The sequence below is a fragment of the Bemisia tabaci genome, chromosome 3, assembly GCF_918797505.1.
Source record: "Bemisia tabaci chromosome 3, PGI_BMITA_v3".
NCBI lineage: Eukaryota > Metazoa > Arthropoda > Insecta > Hemiptera > Aleyrodidae > Bemisia > Bemisia tabaci.
Window position 1 is genome coordinate 58,737,773 of NC_092795.1, and position 19,109 is coordinate 58,756,881.

At 39.3% G+C, this 19,109-nt stretch overlaps 1 protein-coding gene across 2 annotated transcripts in view; it reads right to left on the bottom strand.

Annotated features, from left to right (window-relative positions):
• Nucleotides 1-186: 186 nt before the first annotated feature.
• The window catches only part of LOC109030769 (facilitated trehalose transporter Tret1), a 41,794-nt gene continuing 22,871 nt past the window's right edge, over nucleotides 187-19,109 (bottom strand). Inside the window, exons 1-5 of one of the 2 annotated variants that reach the window (XM_019041890.2) lie at nucleotides 15,889-16,069; nucleotides 13,853-13,988; nucleotides 10,876-11,061; nucleotides 9,349-9,644; nucleotides 187-2,403 (exon numbers count right to left, since the gene is read on the bottom strand). In XM_019041890.2, coding sequence (XP_018897435.2) covers nucleotides 1,648-2,403; nucleotides 9,349-9,644; nucleotides 10,876-11,061; nucleotides 13,853-13,988; nucleotides 15,889-15,942 — 1,428 coding nt within the window. In that variant the 5' untranslated portion in view covers nucleotides 15,943-16,069 and the 3' untranslated portion in view covers nucleotides 187-1,647. Of the gene's footprint in view, nucleotides 2,404-9,348; nucleotides 9,645-10,875; nucleotides 11,062-13,852; nucleotides 13,989-15,888; nucleotides 16,070-19,109 lie in introns of those variants that run through there. The other variant, XM_072298904.1, reaches the window with a different exon arrangement.

Sequence of the window (19,109 nt, forward strand, 5' to 3'; positions counted from 1 at the left end):
TTTCAACCGAAGTGCATGGCGATTTTAAATAGTGCTTTTACTCGAGTTTCGTAGTGTAAGAGAATTGACTGCAACAAGTTTCACTGGTTCCATTCGGTTAGTGAAAAAATCTAAACTTTTCATTGTTTTACAACTTGTTGAACGTTAATTTGACTAATATCACTATAAATAAAAACGAAATGTCTAATTTATGTAATGAAAAATTATATTAATATTTAAAATGAAAAAAAACAACAACATTTCAGCATAAAAAAGGCACATCTCAAGTACATAAGAAATATTCTCCAATGTGGAAGACTTTTACATTCTCATTTTTTATATTCGTTTCAAGGAGCCAAAACATTAATCTGGAGATCATGTTTCTGGTTATAGTGGCAAAAAATTGAAGGAATGAGGATCCAGTAAATTTTTTTGTATGAAAGCTATTTGTTGAAAGACGTTCAATCATTCATATTAAATTTCTACTTTTACATACTAATATTACATACTCCAAATAGCAACCCTACTTTCAAGGTGTTTTGACTAGCAAAATGAGAATAAAGTAATCCTAAACGCCACGTAAATCAAAAGTCGACATAATGCACAACGACACAGTGCAATTTTTGGACAAAAATTTCAAAAATTGTAGGCCAACATGCTTTATATGCTTAAATATTTCATCAAAGAAATTAGATGAACAAATACATGTATCGTGAGAAGTTTATCCTTTTTACAAAACGTTTTAAAATGTTACTAGGTATTCTAACTCACTTAAAATTAAAAAATAATTCTACGTCGAGCAAAACCTTTATAATAAAAGATTGATAAAAATTGCCAAGGGAAAAACCTCGAATGTTTAAAAATATATACTTATCTATAAAACGCATAAAAAACAGAAATATATATATCTACATACAATAAAACCTATAGTGAAAATAGTGGTCGAGGAAACTGGTTGCACTAGAAATTTTGAATTCTACAGTTGCCATTACAAGTGGAACATGCAGTAAATAGTTCGTAATTTTGAAATGTCTATCACATCGATAGCTAAAGGTGGAGAAGGCGGATTTCTGATTGCGAAATTGCAAATTTCCGCTCGAATTATATCTTTTTAAAGAAATTTAACCAACAGTTTATCTCGCAATTTTTTCCCATTTATCCAAAATCAAGCCTACAATAATTCAAGGAGCTATTTTTTTAATTTTAATTTTAGAGAATTAAAACATTGCATCGGAGATTCGGCACACATTTAAAGTGAAGTTTCAAAGTGGTGGCTGTTAAGCCAAGTATTGCCATCAATTATTGATGCATGGATGCGCAACACTTTAGTTAACAGCCACCCCTTTGAAGCTTCACTTTGAATGTCTGTCCAGGACTTAAGAATTATCCAACTTTAACCATAGATTGATGACATCTCGGTCATCGGAATTTTTTGTGTAAGTCTATTAAACTTAAATTCTGGCATGATGTTAAAAATGAGGCACCAAAAATCAAAACTTCCTATATCCTTTTTTCCCCCTCTTTTTTTCGAAAATTAGGTTATGATGCTCAGCCTATATATCGGAGATAGAAATTCTTGATGCTCAGTGTCTGAAATGACATCAATTTCGTACCACATTCATACTTGCACGCGTTAGAATTAAATTAACCTTTTTTACAGTGCGTCTTTCATTCTACCTCTCGAAGATTCGCCTTTTCGGCATCGCCCCTAGACTTCTTCTCGTAGCCCCGCTCGATCTCATAGAGAGATTTGTCCTGTGTCTCGGTGAGGACGAACAGCCCGAACAAGGCTATGAGTACAGACGCCGCGGCGCAGAGCAAGAGGACCCCGGTGACCTTGAACACCTCGACGAAGAACACATAGGACTTGAGGAACACGAACATAGAACAGGAGCCGACGAAGAAGACGTAGCCGGACATGAGCCCGCGGACGCGGAGCGGAAAGACCTCGCCGGACATCAACCACGGGAGGTGGAGGACCCCGGCGCAGGAGACGAGGACGGAGACGGAGACGGCGAGGATGGGGATCCAGGTGTGGGCGCGGTCCGCGGGGGCGACGCCGTCGAAGCGCTGCTCGTAGATGGCGGCCACGAGGAGGGAGGCGCCCATGGCGAAGCCCGAGAGGGCGGTCGCCGTTTTCCGGCGCACCTTCGACGTGAAGTAGAGCCCCACGGTGGAGGTCATGAGGAAGCGGGCGATGGCCAGGTAGAGCGAGACCTGGAACGGGTCGTACTGGGTGCCCAGCTCCCCGACGAAGTCCACCGTGTAATAGAGGAGGTCGTAGACGCCCGTCGCCGCCTGGAGGAAGTGGAACAGCGCGATGATGAGGAACGGCTTCCAGACGGTCGGCTCCAGCCACGTCTTGCAGTCCAGGTGGTGGTTCCTCTCCAGCGTGTCGCAACTGGCCTGCAGCAGTTTCAGCTCCTGTAAATGGACAGCCACTGGGTTTTAGACGTGTGCGTAAGCAGGCTCGGACTGGACATGAGGTCAATCTGCCATGGGCAGGTACGCCCCTATAGGCGCGCCGAAGGCACGACCCACTGGCAGATAGCAAGTTAGGAATAGAGAAAAAATTATGACCGAGAAAATATGCGAAAAATTTATAAATGGACGGGAGAAGAGGAAGTAAAGAGTTAAGAAAAGTACTCGCACGTATGATAGTGGTGAATCCAAGAACTATGAACGTCACTACGGATTTGGGTGTTCTTGGACATTTTAAAACCACCTAGTGCGGCACACACACAAAAAAAAAAAAAAAAAAAAAAAAAAAAAAAAAAAAAAAAAAACCCGGTAGTAAGTCCCGAGAGGCGCCAAAGTCTACTCCAATGCTAAAAAATTTAAGTTTTGGAGGGTTTTTTTGGGATAGGAATTCTTAAAAATGACTATTGATTTGGACACACCATAGCATATTTCGAGCAAACTTAACCTTAATTTATCTTAAATTTGAAAAACAAGAGACATCTGAACGCGATGCAACTATTCGTGCTACATGGATGTCCATAGTGCATATGAAAAATTAAAGACGCGATGAAGTGAGCAGTGGAGCGTGAACTCGCAATAATACTCTGCTCTATGCTGCTATTGAGAGTCGGGAGAAAAGTAAAAGTTACAGTAGCGAGGCCGGATTACGCATCTCCTATCTTCGGCTAAGTTACTAGTCCTTGGAGCCCTACAGTCCTTGGAGCAGCACTATAAATGAGGCAAACGAAACCAACCTAATATGGAAATAGAGCAAGGGAAAAGATGCGCTTTGACGACGGCGCAGAGATACGACTATTCGTGCTTGAAGGATGTCCGTGTGGTATCTACAAAATTGAAGGCGCTATGGCGCGAGGCGTGAACTCGCAATGCTCCGCTCTATGCTGCCGTTGAAGTGTCGCTCCGATTCGGGAGAAAAGTTTTAAAAAAATTGGCCTCCGGCCAATTTATGCGCGGCGCTTCGCGCCGCGTACCGGCGCTACGCGCCGGCATTTGGGGGGCTTCGCCCCCCCATCCGCTTAGCGGATTGGTGCGGGGACCGCACGGGACTTTCTCGCTCGAGCCGGCGCTTCGCGCCGGCATAGACACTTTTACTGGAATATTTAGAAAAATACTGCCAATTTTACAAAATCATAAAGTTTGATTGGAATTTTGATCACAGGATAATAGTTATGAAATTTTTATTCAAACCATTGAACTTCATTGTAAATGTCTTCGCGATATGTGGTGAATTCATATATTCGGACTCGACTTGTTGATTTTATGAGGCATCTTCAATTAAATATGTAATTGATTAACTAAGTCTCCTGTCAAATATGGCGATCCGTAAAAATCTTAGCTTTTCTACGATTCATTAGGATCCATTAGATTCATTGACATCATACTTCAGATACGATTTTATATTATAATCTCTCCTTAAGCACGGTCAAAAGCCATCAAATATCTACTTGAATGGGTAGAATGACTATTCGATGTTCAAATAGTCTTAAAACTAAACGGTTTTCGCTTAGCATCTCCCAAATTTTAAATTTGGCGGGCGAATCTACCTGCTGGAAGGTTCACGACACGCCCGCCAGGAGCGCCATCTCCTTACCGCGTATCCCCGTAACTCAAAGCGAAAACAATAGAGAGCGCCATCGACAAACGTCAACCAGAGACAAGTCAACAAACGTCACGTTATAACAATTATAACCTCCTTCATTAACAAGCATTAAATCAGTCATATTTGTGCCGAATTATTACATTATATTTGTGCTTTAGTACCTCGTAAAAAGGAACCGCAAAAGATGGAATCTGCCGGGATTCTAAATTCATTAACAACAAACATATTAGTTTTTAATAAAGATCTAAGTGTCAGTTCTTGGCGTTAGCTTGATGATTCATAGTACCTTTGTAATGTGAGTATGTATCTAATTAGTTGTCTAATTTTGCTTTGTGATTACCTACGGAGTAATTTTGGAAATAGTATATGATGCATTATATAATGCATTTGAATTCCTAGGTTTCACCTGACTCAAAGCGTTTGCTGCTATTATCTAGAAGCGCTCCGACTCATTTATCAGAGAATTGAGCGTTTCCTATCGGCCCCTCTGCAATTATGAGATTAGTCCATGAATCCTTTAGGAACTTAAATTAATGACTCAGATGGTGCTTTTGAGCCAACTTTCAAAGAATTAAAGGCAGTTTTTCAAAATCTACAGTCCATGAGCTCTCCGTGTGACCGAAGTGCTCTCCTCGCTATATGACGCGTAACCCTTCAATTTTTAGTTTAGTCCAAAGACCTCGTAGGAACTTAAATTAATGAACCAGGTGGTGCTCTTATGCCAACTTTCGAAGAATTGAAGGCATTTTTTTTTATTTTTTTTCAAATTTACAGTCCTTGAAAATGAGCTGTTTCGCGGAGCAAAGTGCCCTACTTTTGGGCCTCGTATCTCTTGAATTTTGAGTTTAGTCCAAAGATCTTTTTGGAACTTAAATTAATGACCCAGGTGATGTGCTTGATGCCCATTGTTAAAGAATTAAAGACATTTTTCAAAATTTACAGTCTTTCAAAATGAGCTTTCCGTGTGATTTTGCTAAAAATGGACAATTGAGCGTAGCCCCCCCAAATTTTAGCGTACCTCAAAATCGTTGGACGTGCATAAGGAGACCATAGATATGGTGTCCTGTGCCAATTTTGAATGAAATCGAACAGATAGATTCTGAGATATCGCTGTAGACAGATTTGGGGGACGCCACACGGACGGACACACATTTTTTCAAGTATGGTTATTTTTACTCCTGGGACCTTAAAACGTCTAGAAATGATGAAATTTCAACTTTTTTTTTTTTTTTTTTTTTGGAGGATGACAATACTTCCTCTCTACCCTATGGGAGCGAGAAAGTAAAAAGGCTTTAATACGTCTCTCCTGCCTTTTGCTGTGTTGGTTCTCGATTCTTTCTTTTTTTTCCCATGTCTGATTCTCTTTTAGGATGGATCCGTTTCCAACTCCACACTCAATTTTATCTCTCTCTTTCCTTCAAAATGTCCCGCTATATTTACTTACTAGATTGAATCATTCATTTTTTGATTAGGTTAAAAAGATCTTATCTAAAGAGGCTAGCACGTTTCTTGGGTTCATCATTTTTGGACTTTTAGTTTTTAAATGCAGTATTTTAGGTCGTTAGCTTTAGCTCGGTTCCTCTGGAAATGATGGTGCTTGGATGCATCAAATAGCTTTGATTTTTACTTTCTCGCTCCCATAGGGTAGAGAGGAAGTATTGTCATCCTCCAAAAAAAAAAAAAAAAAAAAAGTTGAAATTTCATCATTTCTAGACGTTTTAAGGTCCCAGGAGTAAAAATAACCATACTTGAAAAAATGTGTGTCCGTCCGTGTGGCGTCCCCCAAATCTGTCTACAGCGATATCTCAGAATCTATCTGTTCGATTTCATTCAAAATTGGCACAGGACACCATATCTATGGTCTCCTTATGCACGTCCAACGATTTTGAGGTACGCTAAAATTTGGGGGGGCTACGCTCAATTGTCCATTTTTAGCAAAATCACACGGAAAGCTCATTTTGAAAGACTGTAAATTTTGAAAAATGTCTTTAATTCTTTAACAATGGGCATCAAGCACATCACCTGGGTCATTAATTTAAGTTCCAAAAAGATCTTTGGACTAAACTCAAAATTCAAGAGATTACGAGGCCCAAAAGTAGGCACTTTGCTCCGCGAAACAGCTCATTTTCAAGGACTGTAAATTTTAAAAAAATAAAAAAAATAAAAAAAAATGCCTTCAATTCTTCAAAAGTTGGCATAAGAGCACCACCTGGTTCATTAATTTAAGTTCCTACGAGGTCTTTGGACTAAACTAAAAATTGAAGGGTTACGCGTCATATAGCGAGGAGAGCACTTCGGTCACACGGAGAGCTCATGGACTGTAGATTTTGAAAAAATGCCTTTAATTCTTTGAAAGTTGGCTCAAAAGCACCATCTGAGTCATTAATTTAAGTTCCTAAAGGATTCATGGACTAATCTCATAATTGCAGAGGGGCCGATAGGAAACGCTCAATTCTCTGATAAATGAGTCGGAGCGCTTCTAGATAATAGCAGCAAACGCTTTGAGTCAGGTGAAACCTAGGAATTCAAATGCATTATATAATGCATCATATACTATTTCCAAAATTACTCCGTAGGTAATCACAAAGCAAAATTAGACAACTAATTAGATACATACTCACATTACAAAGGTACTATGAATCATCAAGCTAACGCCAAGAACTGACACTTAGATCTTTATTAAAAACTAATATGTTTGTTGTTAATGAATTTAGAATCCCGGCAGATTCCATCTTTTGCGGTTCCTTTTTACGAGGTACTAAGCACAAATATAATGTAATAATTCGGCACAAATATGACTGATTTAATGCTTGTTAATGAAGGAGGTTATAATTGTTATAACGTGACGTTTGTTGACTTGTCTCTGGTTGACGTTTGTCGATGGCGCTCTCTATTGTTTTCGCTTTGAGTTACGGGGATACGCGGTAAGGAGATGGCGCTCCTGGCGGGCGTGTCGTGAACCTTCCAGCAGGTAGATTCGCCCGCCAAATTTAAAATTTGGGAGATGCTAAGCGAAAACCGTTTAGTTTTAAGACTATTTGAACATCGAATAGTCATTCTACCCATTCAAGTAGATATTTGATGGCTTTTGACCGTGCTTAAGGAGAGATTATAATATAAAATCGTATCTGAAGTATGATGTCAATGAATCTAATGGATCCTAATGAATCGTAGAAAAGCTAAGATTTTTACGGATCGCCATCTTTGACAGGAGACTTAGTTAATCAATTACATATTTAATTGAAGATGCCTCATAAAATCAACAAGTCGAGTCCGAATATATGAATTCACCACATATCGCGAAGACATTTACAATGAAGTTCAATGGTTTGAATAAAAATTTCATAACTATTATCCTGTGATCAAAATTCCAATCAAACTTTATGATTTTGTAAAATTGGCAGTATTTTTCTAAATATTCCAGTAAAAGTGTCTATGCCGGCGCGAAGCGCCGGCTCGAGCGAGAAAGTCCCGTGCGGTCCCCGCACCAATCCGCTAAGCGGATGGGGGGGCGAAGCCCCCCAAATGCCGGCGCGTAGCGCCGGTACGCGGCGCGAAGCGCCGCGCATAAATTGGCCGGAGGCCAATTTTTTTTTCGTGCACATGTCCATCGATTACTTTAATACGTTCAACTTTACAATTTTTACTTTTTACGATTACATAACTTTGAACCCAAAAAAAGATCAGCACTATTTTACGCTATTTTCAGGTTCAAAGTTGAATAATCGTATAAAATAAAAATTGCAAAGTTGAACGTATTAAAGTGATCGATAGACATGCGAAATGAAAAAATAAAAATAAAAAATCGAAGCTATTAAACGCATTTAAGCACCATCGTTGCCAGAAGAACCGAGCTACATTAAAAACTAAAAGTCTGGAAATGATTGAACCCAAGAAACATGTTAGCCTATTCCTGACCAGGCGACCTGAGTTTGATGGTCTCATACAATGGTTGCCTGGGACTGGTTGTTTAGTAAGGACGGAGGGGGGATGGGACTAAAAAGCGCGGAATTAGTCCTTGTGGGCTATTTGAAATAGTAAAAAAATAGAAAAAAAAGTAATATCTTTTCAACCTCATCGAAAAAAAAACTCGAGATTCCGAATTGTGCCGTGTCACTACAAGTCGAGACAAATCACAGCGAGTGTCAAGTGCTTTAATTTTTTCTGCATGCAACATGCAATACATCATCTTCTCCCGGACGCCACACGGAAAAAAATTGCTGATTCAACAATTCAATTGCTAAAAACAGTGAGTGCAATGTCTCAACGCAGATTTTATAACAAAAAATGCTACTTTAACCACATTGTAAACTAATTTAACCACGGGGGTGGTTAAAGTAGCATTTTTTCGTTGCAAAATCTACGTTGAAACATTGCACTCACTGTTTTTAGCAATTGAATTGTTGAATCAGCAATTTTTTTCCCCCGTGCAGACCAAGGTTTGTAACTTTATTCTAAGGATGCAAAATTGACTTAACCTATTCAATGTCTTACGCAAATCCCTTTTAAAAATTTTCTGACCATTGCTTGCGATCAGAAAAAACATATAGTAAACTTCCCAGTCAGAAATGATCAATGAATGTCTGGAAAAAGTACGATTCAGGACTGGAAATTTTGTTACGTTCGCTCGTCTGGGAAATGATACTACCTACATCCATTGAGCCAAAATACACTGATCATTGCTTTCCGTAAATAAATCGATTATGATATAATTTTGGATTTACATCCATTGATAGTTCTCCATTGGCAGATCTACCGACAGATCTAAAAGTTATGATGATACAGTTAGGTTTCGTTTCGAAGAAATCCATTGCGCTTCATATGAGGGGCTTGGAGGACGAGGCGCATAAGTGCAGTTTTCGAAAAATTGAGATATTCATAACCTCAACTAAAACCAGTTTGGAAGTATATTCTGAGTAAAATTCACAAGTAAAACCCAACTTTAAAGCATCAAAAAGTAAATTTAAACTTCTTTTCTGCTATAAGGATCCGTGTAATTTTGAAACTTTAAACACGCATTTCTTGAAATAGTAAAAACTTCGCTTATGCACCTTGTCCTCCAAGCCCCTCATATGTAACAAGAAAGTTTATTTTGAACTCGTCATAATGCCGTTTTTCCCTGAATGTTGGGCATTATTTGTGGCAAAATGCTCAGAAAACACTACTTCAAGCTCATAGAGTGATAAAGATATCTTAACTTTGAATTTTTCGGCACTCACGCCCCCCTGTCGGTAAACTGTGTTAAGCATACGAAGATAACTCAGTATGTGGGCGGGTTTTGTGCTTACCTCCTCGATCCATTCATCGGAGCGACCTAATCTCTTGAACTCGGCTTTAGCACGGCTGATTTTGCCCTGTTTGACAAGCCAAGGGGGAGATTCGGGGGTGAAACTTTCGTAGACGAAGAGTAAGAGGCATAGCAATGCATAGAGGGATGATCCCATGGTCCAAGGTAATGTTGCTCCAACTACATACGTGAACAGGATTCCTCCTGTGAACATGGGCAGCGTCAACGACAAAAACAGGCTCCGTTGGTACTTGGTGCAAACCTCGGCGATGTAAATTACACCTGCTACTTCAAAACCTAAAAAACAGCCATCAGACGAGCATTTTAGGAATTGTGGCAAGAATATGAACGTATTTCTGCTAGATAGAACGAGAGATGGGTGGGAAAGAAGAAGTGTGCTCGTTAGTTGAATCCGTAAATGACTGTAAGAATGAATGGAAATTATAAAGCGAATTTTGGGGAGCAAAAATCCTTGTTAAGAGTCGTAGGCGGCAGATCGACAATCGCTGTTCAAGCTTTCATAACTTTTTTTTCTTTTCAAATAATAAATAAGTTGATCTTAGTCTCATTGGGAAGCTATTAATTTTGTCTTTGAAGCAAAACCAAGATTCGCTTCTTCCTATTTTACTTTTGAAGCCATAGCTTTTGTCCTCCTCCTTTTTGAACAGCCTATGTAAAGTCGTCATTTAATTTGGTTGATCCCAGAGGTGTCCAAGAGGCAAAAATAGATCACAAATTCTGAATATGACAAAAAAGAGTCCTCATCGTTGCAAGACATTCGTTATCCATTTACCTTTTGTCTTTTGTAAAGTCTAAGAGCACAGCGCAAGAAATCAGATAGTTTTATCCTAGAGCTTTATCTATCAAGGCGAATAATGATGGCTCCTGTCTTTTCTCAAGCATGTTAGTTTTTCTTATTGACACCAATTTTAAACTGAAGACTAAATGAAGCTTGTCAGTTTGTCAATCGCTCTGTGCGTAGCAATGCTTTCAATTACTTCCTAATTACTTACACAGCAAGTGATATAATTCTGCTTACCGCAAATGCATTCATGCAGCTATTCCAACGACACTCAGATCTCATCCTACTGCTGCATCTTTCTTGCTTGAAAATTTCTCTACATCAGTACTTGAAAGATTAAATGTCATGCAAAATACAAGTAACTATTTTAAGTGATCCTTCATTTTAGGAATCAATTAAGATATTTCCAATTTGCTCAGCATTTCCATTCATGCTCAGATTATTAAAATATGGAAAGGGTGTTTGCGTTTAATTCAATCTAAATTTGAATTTGTATATTGAGTTACTGTCCTGTTCCTATTAAATGGAATGCTGTAAAAATAAATTGAACCTCTTCAGGGTCATTTCCAACGAGAGAGAAGTATAAGTACTTTTTTACAACAGCTTCATTTTCTGTTACCGAGGAATATTCGGTAGATTTTTGAAATTGGGACACTCTGAAAAGTTTATTAGAATCGAAGAGAAATATTCTGGCAACGTGAAAGATCGAAAGTATTAGCTGCTTACCGACACCCAGTGAGCAAATTATTCTTCCTATGTAGAGATGAACCACAGAGCTAGCTGCAGCTATGATTCCGTATCCTATGGCACTGATCAGAAAATATCCTTGAATCACTATTTTTCGTCCATATCGGTCTATACATGGCCCGCAAAGAACAGCAGATAAGGGAGAGGCTGAAATCCCGAGGCTGGCTGGAAAAGACGTCGAGAATGAAATCAAAGGGAATTCCAATTGTTGACCATCATACAATTACTTCTTAAGAATAGCGGGCTAGTTGTAGTGTTTGCAAGCCTCTTTAAGGAAGTAACAATACAATTTTAAAAAATTCAATCAATGCATAATTCAATTTTACGTGAATATCGCAGATGAAATATAATTAAATTTGAATCGTGAAAAATCACGGCAGTACATCCACCACTCACCGGCAAACCAATTCGTGCCGAACAAGCTGCTTGGTCTTGACGTCAAATACGATGTCACATTTGACTTCCATGATCTGACGCACTGTATCATTACGGGCCCTGTCCTTTTTCTATACTATGGCTATAAAAAGTGGAAAAAAGATGATTCGAATCGATTTCCCGGCGAGAGGATTTTTGCAGTAGGTATACCGCCGTAATTTTTCACGATTCAAACTGTTGCATCATTATGATTCAAAGGCCCGATTGCTCTGTAAAAAAATTATTAAATTTTGTCGTAACAATAGTGACTAAATTGCCAGAAATCAACTTTCGTTACATTTATGTAAAAAAAAACTCGACAAAACTGCTGAGACCGTAAAAATATACTGCAAAAAATAGCCGACAACTCATCTTTGATTTTTAGCTTGTGCGTCATTATGGATGAAATCTAGTCGTGACATTATTTTCTGATTGACGACATGATGGAAAAAAGGGAACAGAAAAAAAGGAAAAGAAAAAAAAGTCTTTGGATGTTCGGTCCCATAGGGCGAATTCGGTCGAGGTAGGAGTGTATGTACCTTAAAAATTCAAGTTTCCAACCTTGAAATCTTACTGATCTAAGATGAATTGGATTGCACTTTGCAAAAAGGAACCAGAAGCATTGCAATGGTGCTAAGATTGTGCAACTTCATTCTTTGCAATACAATTACTGAAACCATGTTAAAATATGAAATGTACAGGATAATTTTTGTTTTAAATTTACAGTTTTCAGCGAGTAAAATAGAAAGTGTTAATGGATAATCAGGTTTTTCTTCTAAGACAAAAGAAGTTGCAAAATTTTAGCAACATTGCAATGCTCCTGGTTCCTTCTTGCAAAATGCAATCCAATTGACAGTCCGTTAGGTATGTATGGTTTTTAGCAAAACAAAAACATCAATTTGTTTCACCTCACACTTTGTCGCTCCTCTGATGTAAGGGCGTATCTCAATTATTATGTGAGCCCTATGTTGCATACAAATCCATACTTTCTGGGGCTCATGCGGATATCGAAGTATGCCCTTCGTCAGAGGAGCCATGACTTGTCCTCTCTTGGGAATTTCTTTAGTGGAGATAGTCTGTCTCTCCTTCGTATTTCTTAAAATGTACAGCTATCGTGCATTATTTTTCTTGGAACGACAGTTCATCATAGCGAAGGATATAAGATGCTCATTCCGTCAATAGAAAGTTTCAAATGAATCTGTGCCTCTGCACTTGATGATGAAGTCCAAAGAAGTGCGAGGCAATTTGTGGCAACTTTGAGCCTCACGCCGGACAGTGGATCGAGCCAATCAGAGAGGTCGGACGGACATTTTTTATTAAAACCGCAACTTTTGATGTTTATTTCATCACATCTTTAATTATAAAGGGTGACTCTGAGAGAAAATTTCACGAGGAAACCAATTGAACCATTTTTAGAACCGCAACGTTTTGTATAAACGAAGTTATAAGCGTTTAAAGTTTCCAAATATTGTCCAACTTCTCCCACGACTCGATCCATTGTGCGCCGAGGAAGTTCGATGCCGATAGGGCTACGCGGCAATAAAAAACGCGCTTTAATTGCCATTAATTGGTGTTTATTGGGATCAAACGAATCTCTTGAAAATGATTCAGTCACCACTGAGACAATGTAGCTTTGCGTCTCTCAAATTCGGAACGAAACTTTTGATATAAAATATGGCATTTAACGTGATTTGACCCAAGATCGGACTAAATACTCTTAATTTTTAACTACAAAGTCTGTCACGGATTAATCATCGATGAAAGTTTTTAGCACGAATAATAATTATTTCATATCAAATAATTTTGATGAAACTTCATCTAAAGTATTAGAGTAGTATTATTGAATTAAGTATTTAATTAAATGTACTTTCTGGATTTAGGACAATGCAGGACCACTTCTCCCCTTCGTCATAATATTCCCTAAATTTTGTGCCTCATAGAATTGTAACAACTTAAATATTTCTGGCCTCTTTTCACTACTCTCCTCGTAGTAAGTAGGAGTAAAGTAAAATTTCACAACTCTCACCTCCTCTCTTTCCTCTGTACCAGTTTCCAAACCACTTATCTTTTCTTTCATACACCATATGATATCTAATTTAATCTCAAGGAGACAAAAAGATTACACCATGAAAGGAAAAATAAATGAATAAAGAATACATGATATAAACAAATAAATCAAACCGATTCTTTGTCCAAAGTTGTAGAGCTTCTGCTCAAATTAAAAGAACCCTCTAATAGTCAAGAGGAAAAATAAGCTATTTACCACTCCAATTTCACAGCGGCACCATGATTTATTACTAACAGGATTATTACTTCCTGTAATATAGTTCAATTCACTGGTGCAGACTTTTTTACTTCTTACGCTAGTTCAAAGAATTCGTCACATTCAACTTACACGATAATAAAGAGCAATGGCTCAGCATATAGGAGCTAAGTAGTACGGAACGTTGCAAATCGAGGCGCCTACTTTTTTTTAACCTTGTCACATTCAATGCAAGTAGGTACCTGTTAAATATTACCAACGATGAAAGAGAATACCTACCAATCCATGTTTCCTCGTCTTTATCAACGTGAATTGGACTGTAAGCTTCTTGTAGTTGCGGTAGCAGAACGGCAGAATGAGCTTCCACTACTCCATTGAACACGAGGATCGTAATAGCTCCCCCACACGCCCAAAACTGTAACATAAATGACGGAGATGACATCATCCTCTCTTCAATTTGAAAATCGGCTAGAACCTCTGATCACGCTTTAGCCTTGAGCTTTTGACGGAAATTCCGGGAAGTTACCCTGGTAAACATTGGCAGTAGGATCTGTGTTCCAAAATACTATAGACCTGCAGCCGGCTGTAAGATTTTCTATAGCTTCTATAGCCGGCTATACAATTTCTTGGAGCCTTTTATAGCCGATGACGATTAAGCTACAGCCAGGCGACAAACTGTAGGTATAGCCCGGCAATAGGAACTTGTATAATTTTTTTATCGCTTCGCATAGCTCGGCTGTATGATTTTCTTCGCTTTCCACAGCCAGCTACATGATTTTCTATTGCCTTTTATAGCCGGCTTTAAGAATTCTTACGATATTTTGAAACGCAGCTCCTATTGCCAATTTTTACCGGGGATAGACGGAGATTCAGTGTTCCAGAAAGGCCGAAATTGCACTATTTGGTTCGTGACATATTGTGTTAAAGCGCTAGTATTGCCTCAAACAATATTTTAGCTTTTGCTTTGACAGAAAAGCTTGATTTGCCAGGAGGTAGAAAAGCCTGACGTAAGAGGAAAGCTCACTTGGGTCATTAACATTACGGGAAAAGTATAAAAAATTCAGTGGTTTCTCCTTTTTTTAGACAGTGCTAGAGTCATTTCATTGTGATCAGCCCATTAATTCACTCAACGATTCTCGTTCACGAAGGATTTTTGCTCGAACTACGGATTTTTAACCGCATGCTGTGAATGGCTGTGATGGTGCGTCTGACGCACAAAAGAGATCCAAAAAAATATATAGTGTTCAGAGAAGTAAAAGCTCATAAAAACCACGACGAGCATACGTTAAAAAAATTCTAAAATCTAGTACGTGAAGCTTAATTTTGCGCATCGCACGCTTTTTCGAATTTTCCGCTTCCGTTTTTCATAGTCGGGAATCAGGTTTGCCGTGAGACGTATGTAGAAAACTTAACCTAAATTTAACGAACGAACTGTTTATAATTTTTCGTATGTATGGTTTGCAATCGTTTTAAACAATTTGTTTGCCTTTTATTCCAATTAAGAAGAAAAAGTGCCCTAAAAGTATTAAATGGACATATTTCTATCAAACAGAACTATGTGCATTATGACGTGAGCCCTGTTATGCACATATTCTTATGAGTCTCAGGGCTCATGTCTTAATGCACATAGTTCCGTTTGGTAGAAATACGTCCAAATGTAATTGCTATGAGCGAGAAAAATAATTGATAGCAGCTTGTGATAACGTTTGTTTTTAAAAGTTAACTTTTCTTGCATCTGTCTCACAGGTTGTTGACTACGAAGAAGAAACTGTTCGCTGGTGCGGGAAATTTGAAAATTCTGATGTGAGCTACGCACATTCTTATTCAAGGAGTAGATTTTAAACTTGGTTCATGAGCTCATCGTGATCAATTATTCTCTGTGTATCTCCTCTGTGCAACAAACCCATCGGCATGTAATTATCTCCGACCTAGAAAAGATGGTAGAATTTTCACCACAAATATTGCATACCACCCAACTCACGCGTAAAACCTATAACAAGACAAACGGGCCATTTTTAATTTAATTTTTGAAATTGAGGCTTCCGATGGTATATTGAACATTTCTCTTAAAACTCCTGTATAACAATTACTAGAGAATGCATTGAATCTCCAACCGATCAAGTTTCTAGGCAATGCGCGACAATTCTCCTCCGCTCGGACCACTCAAACTTTGATACAGATTTTTACACGAGCCATTTTCCCCACCTTCCGTGCTTTCTGGACTTAGCAACAACAAGCTGAAACAAGTTTCTTCGTTCGTCGAAACCGACAGATTTGGCCGAACCAGTTCGTGAATAGATGAAAAAATCACTGACCGTTTTGATCCAATTTTCCGGTGGGGGCGATTTCTGCTCCTTGAAGGTCTCCATCTGAAAAGACCATAAAAAACAGCGTTGCCACCACTGATCTTAATGGGAAAACCGAGAAAAGCGCGCCGCGACCATGATGTGCCTCGCTACTTGCAGAGGGCTACAACAAACAGACTGGACTGTCACTCGCGGTCGCATCTTCGGCATATTTCAATCATAAGCCATGTTGCAAAATTGTGCACAGGAATAGCGTACCTAAGTATACATCTTAACATCTTAACACGCACATAGTTTTTTCTCTCGACCTTTTGAAAAACTGTCGGTGATAGTACCAGGAATCGTTATTTTATCATTTTTTCCATCAATAAAAAACAACTCAATCCGGGGAAAAGGCCACAAAACACGTAATACGCGTAAAAAGGGAGATGTTTCGAAGTATCGCAACTTAATTTTCAAAAGACGAAAAAAAGAGGGAGAAAAAATAATATCGATCAAAAACGGTAAAAACGAGTGAAAAAAGTTGTCTGCCACTGTTACTGCAATACCAAGACTGATTACGAAGCTCGAATATTCAGGGAATTCCAGAACTTACGTGATACTGGAAGTTATTTAGCGTGATCGAAGAAATCAACGCAATTTATCGAGCTGTCCAGAGTTTCATGTAAAAAAAGACCGAAGTTATAGGGTCCATCGAGAGGCTAGAGGCATGAATGGAGTACTAGAGACGAAGCGCAGGGGACTGCCCCCCCCCCCCCCCAGAAATATACTTGGTTCTCTCGAGAAAGTGCGAAGATCTTGTTAAATTAACGCGTATAATTTCTTTCCCATCGTTGAAACTATATTTCAATCAATTTTTCGGTCAAGACAGCCCATGACTTCTATTAGAGCAACTCAAATCTTCAAAATTTCCCCATTTTTTGAGCTGAGGAGGTCCTTCATAGCCCTCATTTAGTGGTGGAATCTCTCGCCTCCCCCCTCCCCTCGGTGGAGTGTCCCCGTTCCCTCGGACATCTACTCTATGCGATACTTCTTTGTACCCCCAAATCGAAAAAGCTCCTTGCTCCACCTGCATGTGGTCAGAGGGTGTCTGCTCACCACCCATAAGCAAGAATGGTCCGCATTTTCTTCTGAAGGGGCCGTTTATAAATTACGTCACCCTCTTGTTTCAATTTTTCGACCCCTTCCTCCCTCACCGTGTCCAACCTTCATCCACTGCTAGACCTCCTAAAAATTACGTCATCCTCAGCGTACCCTCTCTTTCGGGGGCAACACTAAAAATCAGTAGATTTAGTCTGCAGGGTAAGAATAAGAATAATTTCTTTAATTGAGTATTAAATATGTGTTGTGCCCCCCCCCCCCCCCCATTTTAAAGGAAATACGCAGAAAATCTATAAAAATCAGTAGATATAGTCAAATTTCAAGCAGGCATTCTCAGCCTTTTTGCCCTCAGAAAAGCTTACGTCATCGATCCTTGTCCTGACCTCCCCTCTTTCTCCGTCACTCACCGTCATCCACCGCTAGATCCCCCCTCCTCCTGTTTGGGTGACGAAAGTTATGGACGGCCCTTAAGCATCAACTAAGAGTTTACTAAAAGTTAACTGCTGAGCAGACCTGCTGTTTTTCTAAATAGTAAAGTTACCATTTTGCCTAAATCTGTTTCAGGACACCAATATTTACATCCTATTCGCGTGAAATTGCAACTATGGGAAGGATCCTGACACCATCGACCGTGCTTTCAACGGGACAAGTCGATGCAAAATAAGACATATCTTGGTCGGTTCGCCGCGACGGACGACTAATAATTGTCGGGCGTGATTCCCAATCAAAACACAACTTGACACTGATCAGAGGCTCGCTTTGTTGTCGAGTTGGTTGCTTTACCGAAGATATCTGAGCGTGAATTTTTACACATGACAGAGTTAACTGCAACAACAGCTACACCTGTGAACTTGACGGGGACTCGTTGCACCAACTGTCAAGATAAATTCAGCTGTATTGCATTCGCCAACTGTTGTTGCGTTATCACTCTGTCGTCATTTGGAAGATTTTAAATTTGCCGCGTTGCGTATAATCTCCATGGATTTGCAAAGAAAGGCAGACGCAGAAAAAGTACAATTGAGGGGTACCCAAAGAGTATAAAACCTATAGATTTGTGGTTATGTATGCAGGGTCCGACTGGCTCAAATCTCAGGGCGTATAGATGCTGAAGCCCAGTCAAATTGACAGGATCCCTTGTCTGAAAAACGTGCCACGCGAGTTGAAAGGGACCGCGGTACATACGAGCCGTAGAAGTAGGTTAGTAAATATTTGTACAATTAAAAAAGAATCAAACTTCAAAATGAAAAAAGAAGAAAAAATTGAGGAAAAACAGAGTCGAGACGTAATTGGGCCTAGTTTTTTTTAAATTTTTCTCTCGAATCTAAGCGACACCTCACTAACAGCATAGAACGGAGCATTGCGAGTTCACGCCTGGCGCCATCGCGCCTTCACTTTTGCAGATGCAATACGGATATCCATAAAGTACGAATAGTTGTATCTCTGCGCCGTCATCAACGCGCCCCCTTTTACTTTGCTCTATTTTCATACTGTGTTTGTTTCAGTTCGTCTTATTTGTATTTGTAGCGGTGCTTCAAAATGAGTAACACAGCCATAAATAGGAGAGCCGTAATATAGTCGAGCCTCGTTTCGTAACTTTTCTCACGCCACCTCATTGGCAGCATGAAGCGGAGCTGCGAAACATCGCGAATTCACAGCTCGCGGCATCGCGCCTACAATTTTGCAGATGCAACATGGACATCCATCATGTACAAATAGTTGTATCTCTGCGCCGTCATCAACGCGCCTCCTTTTACTTTGCTCTATTTTCATAATGTGTTCGTTTCGTTTGTCTCATTTTTAGTAGTGCTTCAAGGGCTGCGTGAGCAACACAGCCAAAAATAGGATGTGCCCTAATCAATTAAGTTGAAAAAAATGTTAGAGGTCTCTCAAGCGATCATAAAGGCGCACGTCTAAAAATTGACTGTACTACCTCTTCTGAGAGAGTGACGCATGGCGGATGAGGAAGTGGGGTGATAAAGCGTCTCTATGTTATTAAAAAGGTGAAAATTTCGAAGAACATAATTTTTTACCGATCTTAGGAATTTTATGTACAGGTATTTTGACACTTGACAAAAGTTCAAGAGCTATTTTGATGTCCTCACTTAATGACACTCATCATCTCCTTTTCG